This window comes from Thermobia domestica, chromosome 6, assembly GCF_964235325.1.
Source record: "Thermobia domestica chromosome 6, izTheDome1.hap1.1, whole genome shotgun sequence".
Taxonomy (NCBI): domain Eukaryota; kingdom Metazoa; phylum Arthropoda; class Insecta; order Zygentoma; family Lepismatidae; genus Thermobia; species Thermobia domestica.
In genome coordinates, this window is record NC_137459.1 from 286,090,260 (window position 1) to 286,103,756 (window position 13,497).

A 13,497-nucleotide genomic window follows, 5' to 3' on the forward strand; every position below is an offset into this window, starting at 1 on the left:
TAGGCACAGAAAACATTTTTAAAAATAAGCACTAAACTATGCGAAAGATACGACCTAGAAATTCGATAGTGGCGAAACTGTCATTTTCGTCAAACTTTGAAGGACCATTTTGACACTTCTGGTGACGCACAAAACGTGGAAATAGGGGTACGGAACGGCACGAAGCATTCATTAGGCGATATGAAAGGAAAGACCTCGAAATTCCGTACTGGCGAAGCAATGAGTCATTTTGACCCTCTTCCAGTGACGCACAAAAGGTTACGCACAAAAGTTTCGTCCCACCTTGGGGACTCATTTTAACCCACTTCCCATGACGAACAAAACGTGGAAGTAGAGGCACAAAACCGCAAAAAAAAACTATGTGAAGAAAACTACCTCGAAATTCATTGGTGGCAGAACAGCAATAACTTATTCCGCCATATTTGGAGGCCCATTTTGACCCCCTTTCGGTGACGCATAAAATGTGGGAATATGCGCACAAACCGACACAAAAGATGCAGAACAAAGCACCTCGAAATTAGTTTTTGGCGGAAGAAGTTAATGATGCCGTGAGCACCAATATAAATATATACTGTAGTTATTACCATCAAGGCTGAGAACTGCACGGTCCAATTTTTTTTTTAGCTAAAGCAGAGCCCAACCGGGATAGTGATGTCAACCGGCTAGGCTCGGTTCAACTGAGAAAACAGCTTGAGCTGGCTTGGTTGGAATGACCCATTGACTGGGCTCAATTTATCCCATGGCTTGAGCCGGCTCGGTAGGGACGAGTCCTCGACTAGGCTTGACTGGAGCGAATGGCTCGAACCAGCTCCGTTGAAACGAGTTTATAGGCTGGGTTCGAGTGAGCTCAACTGAGCCGATGGCTCGAACCGGCTCGGTTGGGATAAGCAATCAGCTCGATTCGGTAGGCTCGTGTGAGCGATCGGCTCGAGCTGGCTCGGATGGGTGAGCTGTTGGCTCGGCTCACTTCTCGGATCGGTTCGATAAGTGAACGAGCTGTGAGGGAGCCGCTTGAGTCGTTGACAACCCTAAACGCGAGTCGAGCATTTTTGAACATGTTTGGCTGGATTTCTATAACTTAATTTTTGGCTCGAGCCCGAACACTTCCTCCTCCTGAACTCAAGCTTAGAACCTCGTGACCAATGTCCTTGCCTCCTGAAGATTTCTTGGCCGAGATCGACAATCAAGTAACTTTAGTATTCAGTTACAAACCGCCTATATTCCATGTTTATACACTGTGTTATTATTATTATTATTATAGACCTAGTAGTAGTAGTATCATTGATAATTATATTGTTGCATACTTGAAGAGTAGTACTTGGAACTACACAAAGTATTTAGCTCGAATTGGCTCGACTCGACTGGAAACTCGATCCGAATTAGAGTAGAGTTGGGGGAAATTTTTCGAGCCGAGCTCAAAGATGTCTGCTTCGAGTAGAGTCGAGTTTTAAAGAAAACTCGCTCGTGCCCATCCCTATTGCATGCATGACGGGCATATAGAGTTCTTTCGAGGGGGGTAGAACCACAAATAGTATATTTAAAAAAATACTTAGTTTCACGGCTTTCTTCCCAGGGGGCGAAGGGATGGTAGTTATCCAGTATTTCTTATAAGTACCTTATTAGAAATATGTAAAACAGTAACAAGTGAACAACACAATTTACACACATCTTATCTTCAGTTTTAATTTCTGATTTCAATTGCAATTAACAATTACAAGTTTCAATTGTCAATTGCAATTAACAATTAAATATTTCAATTGCACCCTTTGCGATTGACAATTAACAACTAAATGTGTCAATTGCCTGGTGACCAATTAACAAAAATTTAATTGCAAATTTTGTGATTGAATTCAATTGCAATTAATTTTCAGAGCAATTGATTTCAATTGATTTTGCCAAACACTGGTTTTCCCTTCATTTTTATCACGAGTATTGTCTCGTAATGTTTTACGAGACAACATCAGGTACAGGCTTCGAGACAAAGACACGAAACGACATCAGCATCTCATGTGCGACGAGATGAGAACACCAAAGGTTTCGTCTCATGGCCACACTATATATAGGTAACCCTATGACCTATGATTTTGGCGCCTTGAAGCATAGATGCCTGCATCACACCGATGTGTTCCAATAGACCCCGACCATAGGCCTGATTGTGTATCCTTACGCTCTTAATACTGTGTTACTATTGTGTAACATTGATGACTTACAGTACTTGATATCATTACGCCCCCAATATGGCGACTATTAACGTTAACTATATGACTTCTACATAGGTGTAATGGAAATTATGACAGAAGCTAGGCAGTGCGTAACTAGAGGCGGGTGTCCGGGGGCAGACCACCCCAACATCTCACCTAAATTGCTTGAAAACGCTCACCTTTGAGTATTTTTTTTTCTTGCATTATGTTAAACTTATGTAGTTCAAACTAAGCAAAAGAAAAATAAATCGCAGTCTTCAAGTTTGAGATATACGCATGTGCACAATTATTTGCGCATTATGCGCAGGTGCAGACAATTAGATTTAATTCCGCTTTAAAGCTATTATGTACCTACTATGGCTTGCAAAGTTTGCTTGTTTTCCGTGGAGCCGCTCCCGAGATATCACGACAAATGTAATTAATGAATCGACTATCTCAAACTACAGCTTTTTCGACAAATTCCTGCTAGTTACGCTAGTTTTGCAAAGTGTCCTATTAGTCTACCAAGTTTCATCAAAATCGGTTGTTGTGGCCCAGACACGTTATGGATGCGTCACAGGCCCTTTTACTGGATACCACAAGTGAGCAACTTACACAGCATCCTAAAGTCACAAGGTGGCGTGACGAAATTAGGTAGCACGGCGAAAATCTTGGAAATTATCCAAGACAGATTGTTGTCAAAAAGTATTGGAAAGGCCTTAATCCAGGAATGGATCAACAATTCTTGATAATGTGATATGTCCCTCTTCAAATGTAAATAACCCTCACTACACTGATGTGATCCCAGTTCTCATTCTTGATATCTAAGCATTTGAGATTAAGAAATATTCGATTTTTTTTTTTTAAAAAAAATAGTTTTTGGTCTGGAACCTGGACCCTTCCCCCCGTCTGGGTAACTCTTCCACCCGTCTGGTTCCCAGGCCGCAGACACACAAACTATGTTAGATTACTCTTATTATTCATATTGTTTTGTCATTTCAAGAACACCAAATTAAATAGAAGCAAGGAAAACTAGCAACAGTTCCCAAATATGTGACATCTGAAGTAAGAGCAATTTTTACCCTCCTCCATATCTTAGGAACGATTTGAGATCAAACTGCTGTAAATGTTATGCTCTTTATACCTATTAAAAATTATCTACGTAGTTGGAGTGATATTTGCCTAAGCGTGTTTTCGAAGTAAAGTACTTTTCGATGTGTGTTACCCTGACGTGTCCATTTTGTAATTTGTTTTAGAACCAGAGAAAATTGAGTTTTGGATGTTTGTGCTAGTGTGGCGTAATAAATTTAGAATTTTAAGTTTTCTTTATGTATGTAGATTTGTATGTAATAACTTGACGTAGTGCCATTTAAAAAGAATGACTATTGGGTTGGCAATACTGTTAATTTGGTGATTTCCCTTGTCAATATTAGCAAGATACGAAATTTCGTTGTTTTGTGTATTAGTTGAAAAGTTGGAAGGACACAAATGACCCACCCTGTATATTCTCTAATATCAAGTATTTTTATACGTGTAATTATCACTTACTATTATTCTCTTTATTACGCATTTAGAAATGATCCTAGATGAAACTATTTCATTACCCGTTTGAGTGAATGTGATACTGACATGGTATACAAAGAAGCATCGATTTTCCTATACCCCCCTACAACACACCCCAGATAATTTCAGTTAAAACCCCCCTAACCCCCCCAAACTATCACAATACTTTCAAAAGAATTCATTGTTCCAGTCAGTTATCCTACACACAATTTGTATTACTAAAGAAAAGCGTAAGGTATAATACATATCAACATAGTAATTTGCTCCTACGTGCGGTGTTGAGAAACCAATTAAAGATTTCATTGAGAGAGCTCTCAATCGCTGGCTTAAACCAAGGAGAAACCACCAGGTGTGCTTTGTGACAATACTCAAATGTGGCATTTTATGTGAAGTGAAAAGTAGTTTATTTTAACCTTAAATTACGTGTGATTGAACTGCAAGCGAACAGTGGTGATTAAAGTTTGGTTTACTAGCTGCCTTTTGCGAGTGAAGCTCCTGTATATGTGGCATTAATCTGGATTTTATGTACTTACGTACGCATTTGAGGAGTGGTTGAAAATCTAATGTGCTTCCAGGAGCCATAAGTGCCAGTTTTTTTTTTTTTTTTTTTTTTTTTTTAAATAGTATAGTTTAAAGTTAACGTGAGTAAACATATTAATGAGAGTCGGGGAGTAGGCTAGGCAAGTAGCGAGCAGGTTTTAGATTATATTCATTTAACTTGATACGTATAAAGTTTATATAATTTTAGTAGTCCAATATCAGTGACGAAAATTTTCCGATTCATAAAAACATACTCCACTTATTTCTACATCGTTGTATAGCCGTGATGTGAGGTGAAAAATTTTCTATACTGTTCCGGAAAATTTTCCGTTCTTAAATATCAGTGATCAAGTACCAGTTCCTCAGTATTCATAAAATTGATTGAAATTATGTATAAAAATGTTAAAAAGTGAAAGATCGTTTAAAGAATCCTGAAAATTTTCATGGCTTACACAATTTTCAGTACTATGTAGGAACAAGTGAAACTGTTTCATAAACCAAAATATTTTATGTCTTGTATGGAAAAATTGAAGAACTTTATGAGTCAGAAAATTTTCATCATTTTGAAACAAAAAGTAAAACAACTTTTTGTGAATCGGAAAGTTTTATTGCTCTGTAGAAACAAATGTACGGAATTTTCATGAATCGGAAAATTTATCACGTTGTAGAAACAAGTGAAAACACTTCATAATCCGGATATTATGTATAGTGATGTTAGGTGGAAAATTTTCCACTATATTTAACTGCGCATTGAGATACAATTTCTGTAGAGGAAAATTAGACAGCAACAAATTATAATTTTCCAATTAGATTTCGGGAACCAGAAAATTTTCTAATATTTCAAGTTGTGAAGTAAAAATTTACATAATGTGTTTGTTTCTCTCTCTCTCTCTCTCTCATCTACTTATTTATACATGTTGCAGTAGTAGTAGTAAAGTAGTAAAGCAATGAGAAAACAGTCTTATGCGTATTAAACTGACGAAACCTAATATTGTAAGACCAAAGGTGGATTGAGGGAAGAACGCATTGAAGTTTTTGAAACATTCTTGAAATGAATGGTTAGATTTTCACTTCATGAAACTATGTAAGACAATACTTATTACCAATAAATTCTACGGCTAAACAACGATGTAGGAATAAGTGGAGTATGTTTTTATGAATCGGAAAACATTCATGACTTAATAAATTGAAATTTTAATAGAATTGGATATTTGAACTCTACGAACTCATGTTCTCTGCACTTTGCATACACACACACACACACACACAGAGAGAGAGAGAGAGAGAGAGAGAGAGAGAGAGAGAGAGAGAGTTGAGTTGATTTTGAGTTTAACGTCCCTTTCAGCAGCGAGACTATATAAGACGGGACCAACTGATTAACGTTAAATCCGAACTACATGAGCTCCCGCTGGAAATCGAAGCCAGGTCTTCCATGCCAAAGGCGCCTATGCTAACTGCTTAGCAACAAAGGAGCTCGCAGATGAAGAGAAACACTGTGTAAAAGTTTACTTCCGAACTTGAAATATTAGAAAATTTTCCGGTTCCCGAAAGCTAACTGGAAAATTATAATTTGTTGCTGACTGTCCTGTACAGAAATTCAATTTTGTAGCTGAATGTGCAGTTAAATATAGAAAATTTTCCACCTAACATCACTATACATAATATCCAAGATTGTGCGGCTTATGAAAAGTTTTTTCCACTTGTTCCTACAACGTGATGAAAATTTTCCGATCTATGAAAATTCCTTTCACTTGTTTCTACAGAGCAATAAAACTTTCAGATTCACAAAAAGTTGTTTTTTTTTTTTTTTTACTTTTTGCTTCAAAATGAAAATTTTCCGCCTCATAACAAGTTCAATTTTTCCATATAAGACAGAAAATATTTCGATTCATGAAAAATTGTTTAACTTGTTCCTACATAGTACTGAAAATTGTGTGAGCCATGAAAATTCAGATTCTTTAAACGATCTTTCACTTTTTAACATTTTTATACATGATTTCAATCAATTTTATGAATACTGAGGAACTGGTACTTGATCACTGATATTCAAGAACGGAAAATTTTCCGGAAAAATTTAGAAAATTTTCCACCTCACATCACTATCCAATATACAGAAGTCTGGACATCCCCTCAGGAAAATCAACACCCCTTGAAATCAAAATCCTGGGAAAATCCCTGCAAAGATGCATTTTCAGAAATTTCAGGGCTAAATATTTGGTGACTTCCCATCCCGCTTCGAGGCTCTCCAGCTTGCTCCTGGCAGAAGAATGTATTTCCGTATGAATATCGTAGATGAACACTTCAAGAAAGAAAAGTGCAAACAAAATTACAGAAAAGGTAACTGGGCAAAGTTTCATGAACTGTTTTAACTCAAACGTGTTCTTTTTTTTCTTTTAGTTCAACTGCACAAAAGTTTCCTTCTATCTTCGTCCTTCCCAAAAAAAAAAATCTAGAGTATAACTGCTAGAGATGAAATTTCTTCCCCAGGGGGATTAATTTTTGTCAAGGTAAAATAACTGGCACCGCTTAGTCAATTAGTGTGCTGGCCACAACTATGGGACTGGCTACAAACACTGACAATTGATCAGTTTGTTCTTGAATAAAAGATAATCCTTAATTTTGTGCCGCTTGATTTATATATTTTATGGAAAAAATGAAAAAATCTTTGAGATTAATGTCTGACGTTTATGCTCGTTAGGCTAACTAAGATTATGATTAAAGCAAGTGAATGATGGAAGTAGTGGAAGGAGAAAGTGGGAGTACCACGAGAAAACCCGTGAACACCATGTTGTCCACCACAAACTTACTTGGCCGGGGGTTGAACCGGAGAGCTCTCGCACCAGAGATAAGTGGTCTACCAATGAGCCACCGTGCCCGCCCCCATGTATTTTATGAAACTAAAATTTAATGTTATTGTGATTACATTTCATAAGTAATTTTGGCCCATTTTGGTACTAAACCCTGTTCGTACTGAAAGGAGAATATTGACAGCGTAGAATTAACGTAAAAAAAGAAAAAGGCAACTGTGTTGTATTACAAATATTGAAAGTGTGGGGGTCTGCTTAGTAAATAATCCTATGCGACGACTTTTTAATAGTCTAGTACTTAGATTCATTCGGAAAAGGTCAATACCTAAAGTATATCACAAATAGGCATATACATTAAAGACATTGCGGTATGCTGTACGTAAGTTCCCAAACACTAAGAGCTTTATCCATCGAATTTTTCCTATACGGATTTTTGTTTAGATTCATTGTAATATGCGTTCACAGAAGAGCGTGCTCAGCACTTTCCTACGCTCGTCACTGCGATCAACCACGTGGAGTAGCACTGCATTCTACAAGGCCTCTTTTCTCTAGGCTACCCTCAAACACTAATAAACCCAGATCGGCCGTTCAATAGAAGCAACATATCAACAAATCAAATTCTCGATCTAAATAACCATAAAATTAAACCTGGAACTACCAATCTCTCGTTTATACAGGAAGGTGCAATTATTCCAAAATCTCAATTATAAAAAGTCACAAAAATAGGACTTCCACAATTCCACGCAACACGTTAATTCATTCACTTTGCAAAAACTGCATACTAACTATATTCTTATATTATCCAAGAAGTGCATTACGTTTACAATATTTGGAACATACGGTATTTTATGTACGGTAACGTACACAAAACTTCAAGAGGGGATGAAGCTCCAAAGTTCATATAGTTAAGATTGTGTACCTCTGAATACGCTTTGCCTGTACGCGAACTTATTATTATATTATACATATTATATATATAAAAGCTTTTCCAAAGGCATGAGGAAAAGTGCCAGCACTCATATCAAACTTTCTTCCATTTTTTTTTTTCTGTGATGTGATAGACAGTGTACTTGTTCATTCGTTCCATGAAACCCATAAAACTGAGAATTTTCCAATCACCGGCTGACACCTTACGAACTACGGGTGTAGGGTAGGGAAAGTATGATGGCTCAGTGGCAGAGTGCCCATACTAAAAAGGTGTGACCCCCATGCAATTTGAATGTGGGATATACCGTCATGCCTAGGGATTTTGTCTACTTTGCCAGTTCTTTTCCACGATCCTACCACAACTATAGACATTTTATCTTTTCACTTACAGATATAAAAAATGAAATGAAATAATTCAACGTCCCACAATTATGCGCGCTAGGCTAAGGGAGACTGATTAAAGCAACTGAACGATTGAATGAAATGTGCAAGAAAACTGGAGTACCCCGTGAAAACCCATGGACACGATGTCCCCACAAATTTACTTGTCCGGGGATCGAACCAGAGACCCACGCACCAGAGGTAAGCGCTCTACCACTGAGCCACCGTACCCCCTAGGCTACTCTCTATAATCATACACAGAAGCGTCCACTGTCCCCCAGGGCTTTTGCACAGCATCCCTAAATGTGCTTTTCGCATAAAAAAAAAAATCTCCAAGTTAACCTATTTTCTATAAAAATTGTCCCCATCAAATATTCTTATGGGCGTAACTTGTGCCCTAAAACCCGCCTGTACGTATCACTGATCACACATTGACACATTTCCTCCAAACTAATGTTTAGATAGTCATTAATATTTAAAATATTAAAAAAAACACTGTAAATTTACTGATAGTCTTAAAATTTCAAAAAAAGATTAAATTATCAGAGCGCACTGGCTGTACGTAACAAGAGAAGTGGTTAATGACCCCCCTGATACAACGTTCCACCACAGCAACTTTATTGCTACGGAACATTTAACTGCTGAAAATATCTGGTATCTGGGAAACTTATATTACCAATATTGTCATAAAATTACGATTACTTTCCTCCTTAAACAAATCACGTTGACATGAATGTAACAATCAAAATTATAGCATTCAATAACTTCCCTCGGAATATTCTCGTTAACTAATTTGCCTCACACTGAATACTAAATTAAACTTACCCTGATTTGCTAGCATTAGTCGCACGAATACTGTGAATCCTCAACTTATTCGCAAGATCTTGCAATTCCTGAACATCGGGAGCTCGGTATTCACTCATTTTACTGGGAACCTGTTTCTCTCGCTCACTCTCACTTGCAGCCGAACGCGAATGTAGACGACGATCAATTGCAGACTGCAATTTATGTCGTATGAGGGCGAAACGGTCATCCGAGCAGCGCCTGCGCTGTGGCGGCTAAGCACAGTGGATTAGTGATCGCACGATACGACGAAAAAAGCAACAGGTTGTTGCTTTGAATGCAAATTCAAAAAGAGGAATTGCTCTAGACTCGGCGATCTGATTGTCCATGCACGTATTATACCTGATTTTCCGGTTTTTACATAGCCTTTCATATGTATCAAGTCATTGTATTGGAAGTAAAGAGAATTCCGTACAAAATGAAGCAATGGAATACAATGTTCAAGTACAGTAAAGAGTGGTCTATTCTTGGATCATTTATACAAGTCATCTCTCAAAAAATGGGAAACTTTGCAATACATGCTCCAGCTGTGCACCGATAAGTAAGACCGCTTTAAAAGGGTACAGTATAGTAGTAGGGTAGAGCCGGATTAGCTTAGGGGTAGGGAAGTTTGAAACAATTTTGTTAAAATTAATCAACTGTAATTTTTCATTTTTGCGTAAGGATACGAACATCTGCGCAAATCTCGGGAGGATGAGGGGGACATGTCCCCTCAATCTTGGAACTGGGGGAACTATACCTAAACATTATCCGATTTCAAATGTGCTTTTGGGGGGACGAATGTGATTGCAGCCGACAGCCACAAAGGAAAGTGAGATGAAATTGACGCCCCTTGCTGTATAATATAAAACAGGTTCACCTGAGAAATCAGATTCATCTACCATAATATGAGTCTCATCCTCCCACCACCAGAATAATCCTCCAATCTGCCCGCCTCCCAATGTTGAAGACAAATCTGTTACCCTGATCCTCCACAGCATTGTTTTTCAACTTCGTAAATATTTTGAACATCGCTTTAAAAGAAAATGGGAACGTGTTAAACGTCGTCCCTCCCAATGTTGAAAACAGATTAGCGATGGTGGATACCAACTAGTGTGAGCACTGTAAAAATTACCTTCCAAAAATTCCATCCTTCATCACTAGAATAAAATTATGTTCATAATTTCAAAGTTGAACGCATATGTTAATCCCGTATGTTCATAATTTCAAAGTTGTACGCATATGTTAAAACCGAAATGCAACATTTTATCTTTCTGTCCTACATTCTTCAGCAGAATATCATACTGTAATGTAGGTAAAGTGAGTTTAAAATTTTTTTTCGTATAAAAAAAGAAAACAATAGCTGCCCCCAAAATTCTCTGCCCTTCTCCTTGCCCCTAAGAAATAAAAGTGGAGTCGTAACTGTTTCATTCTGGCAAGTTATTTGATAATTAAGGTATTTTTATCATGGAAATAAAACAAAAAGTAAATTTGTTAGTCCAACTCTTTAGTATGGTACTAATCACGCATCAGAACGACTCTACATAAGGCCCTATATTTGCCACATTGATTACATAAGAGGATAAGCCATTTTCGAGAAGAATGCTCCTAGGAAATTTGCCCCTAAGTACGACGTACAGACATCCTCAAAATTTAATGAGCATTTTTTCATCCATTAAAAAGTTAACTAAATTCCTAATACTACAACGTTACGCTTTTCAAGTTTGATTTGAGGGTTGATAACAGTTCTTTTTTTTTTTATATACACAAGTGCTGATGGATTATCTTTCAAATTACATACAATAAATGCATTGCATTTAGTAAATATAAAAGCAATCCTAGTAGTGACATGTATATGAAATGAAATGAAATCTTTAAGTTTTACGTCCCGCGAGGCTAGGCTAAATGAGACGGTGATGATGAGAAATGAATGAAATGGTGGAATGAAGAAAATGAAAGAAAACGGGAGAACCCCAAGAGAAACCACGCACGTGGTATTTGCATACCAGAAAACTCACTTGGTGCGAGCTGGAATCGAACCAATGACCCGATTCACTAGAGGTGAACGCGCTACCACTGAATCACCGCGGCCCGTAGTAGTGATATGTGCATGTATTGCTTTTCACCTTGATGTATATGCAGTAGGCTATATATGTATGGAAATGGACGTCGCTATTCGGATTACGGGGGTCATTCCGTATCAGGAATTGCAAAACTTTGTGTATGCTACGGAAATAATGCAAAAAGTCATTATAACTGTTGCGTTGAGTTGACGCAAACCATTACGGACTATGCCCGTGCAGATCACGATAATTTTCCATTAAGAATTGATACGGCGTCATACAGCAATTCAAGGTCCTATTTAACCACGAAGTCCTATGTTGATTGCCCATGCTTTGTAATTTTTACCATCTTACGTAGTTTTTTGTCATCAATACAGAATGCCAGATCTAGTGATGAGCGCAATAGTCTTGGTCTTGCAGTTTTTGCAAGAATCTTGCATGCAAGACCAAGACCAAGACCAAGACTCTTGCACAAGTACAGGTCAGTGGTAGAGCGTTCATCTCTGGTGCTAGAGTCCCTGGTTCGATCCCAGTTGGCACCACGTGAGCTTTTTTGGTGGATAGAGGCCGTGTGTGTAGGTTTTCTCGGGATTTTCCCGTTTCCTCCTACTTTCTTCATTCCACCATTTCATTCATTTCTCATCATCACCTTAGCCTCGGTGTATAATCGTGGCACGTAAAACTAGATATTATATAATTTCAAAACATATTAGTAGTGTTCTTCTTCCAAAACTAAAGAGAAATGTAGTATTGAAGATCGGTAATTCCGTACATCGTAAGTGCCGACCACATGGGTATGGCCTTGGCTCCAAGGATCAAGCATCCGTTAGAGATTGTTAATGTGTGCTCAAAAAATTAATATCGAAATAACATTTTCATGACATTTACAAGAACTTAGTGTATGTGACCGCAAGTTTGATTTTCATGGGCGAGTGCTTATACGTTAAATAGTTGTTTATTAATATAACTTTTAGCCTTCTCAGGTATATGGCACGCGAGGATTGATCGACATAATATTATACAACAATAAATAATCCATATTCACATGTGAGAGTGATTTTGTACCGTTATTTCAAATAACTTGGAGTTTGATACTGTGTTTTTGTATTTCTAATATAGGTCAAAAGTATTTATATAAATTGAGTTTACACAAAGGCATGGACAGTTGAGTCGTTTTCAGTTTTCACTCAAATTATTCTAAAATATTAAGAGGTTTGATTATAATCATTATTATTTTATTTTCTCTCTCTTTTTTTGACCAATATTGCTAACATATCATCATCATCATCATAGCTATTCTGTCATTATTGGCAGGTCACTTGCAACTCAGAAGCCTCGACGTACGGTGGTCCTCAGCTAGTTTCTTCGTCTTGAGGTAGCAATTTTCTGTTTTAATACTTTCCTTCAACTACAGTCTCCTTTGCCCCCTCCCTCTCTTTCCTTCCACCATACCCTGTAACATGTCCCTCATAATAAAGTTCCTCCTCAGCCAATGTCCCAATCAGTTCCTTTTCCTCCTCTTAATTACATCTAATTTTTTTCTCTTCTCTCCTACTGCTACTATTTCTATCACCTTATCATTCGTTTTCCGTTCAACCCAGCTAATTCTCTCTTTTTTTATCGAAAGCCTCCAGTATATTTTTCATCGCTTTTGCGTAATGTCCATGTTTCTGTTTCATAGAGTACATATTGGAATCAGTAAAACTAAATCTCAATATTTAATTGGAAGTTTGTTCAATACAAAGATTAGCTAATCTTGGTTGAAAATAAAAATTATCTGACGTCTTTAGAGTGTAAACATAATTTAGCAATTCATGTTATTTCAGTAATCTGTGCCGTCTTGATTTTCTTTCATGCGTCTTAGGGAGGGGCGGATCCAGGACGGACTTCTGTGTGTGGGGGTGGGTGGGTGGAATACTGCTACTTTAAAGAGGTCCAAACTCTGGGATTGGTTTTATTTATATATATAAAAATAAGAAAGTTTCCTCTTTTGGGGGGGGACGATTGCCCCGATCGCTCCCCTTGGATCCACCACTGGTCATAGGGGTGGCCTCCCAGAATTTTGGGAACCAGTGGAGTATTGAACATGTTAAAAAATATAAAAAGATTACGAAACGTTGTAATTTAACTTATAAGTAGTGAAGTGTGGGGACCCATTGAAAAAAAATTAAGGTTACCGCCTATATGTTGTACACTATCATCATATTTACACGA

The 13,497-nt window shown here is 37.5% G+C and overlaps 1 protein-coding gene across 2 annotated transcripts in view; it reads right to left on the bottom strand.

Annotated features, from left to right (window-relative positions):
• Window positions 1-13,497, bottom strand: part of LOC145688514 (transketolase) — a 168,516-nt gene that overhangs the window by 75,588 nt on the left and 79,431 nt on the right. Inside the window, exon 1 of one of the 2 annotated variants that reach the window (XM_081762862.1) lies at window positions 9,224-9,399. The exons of the other annotated variant lie outside the window; for it this stretch is intronic. Within the exon in view, the coding sequence (XP_081618988.1) occupies window positions 9,224-9,321 (98 nt within the window). The 5' untranslated portion in view covers window positions 9,322-9,399. Of the gene's footprint in view, window positions 1-9,223; window positions 9,400-13,497 lie in introns of those variants that run through there. 2 annotated transcript variants of the gene reach the window in all.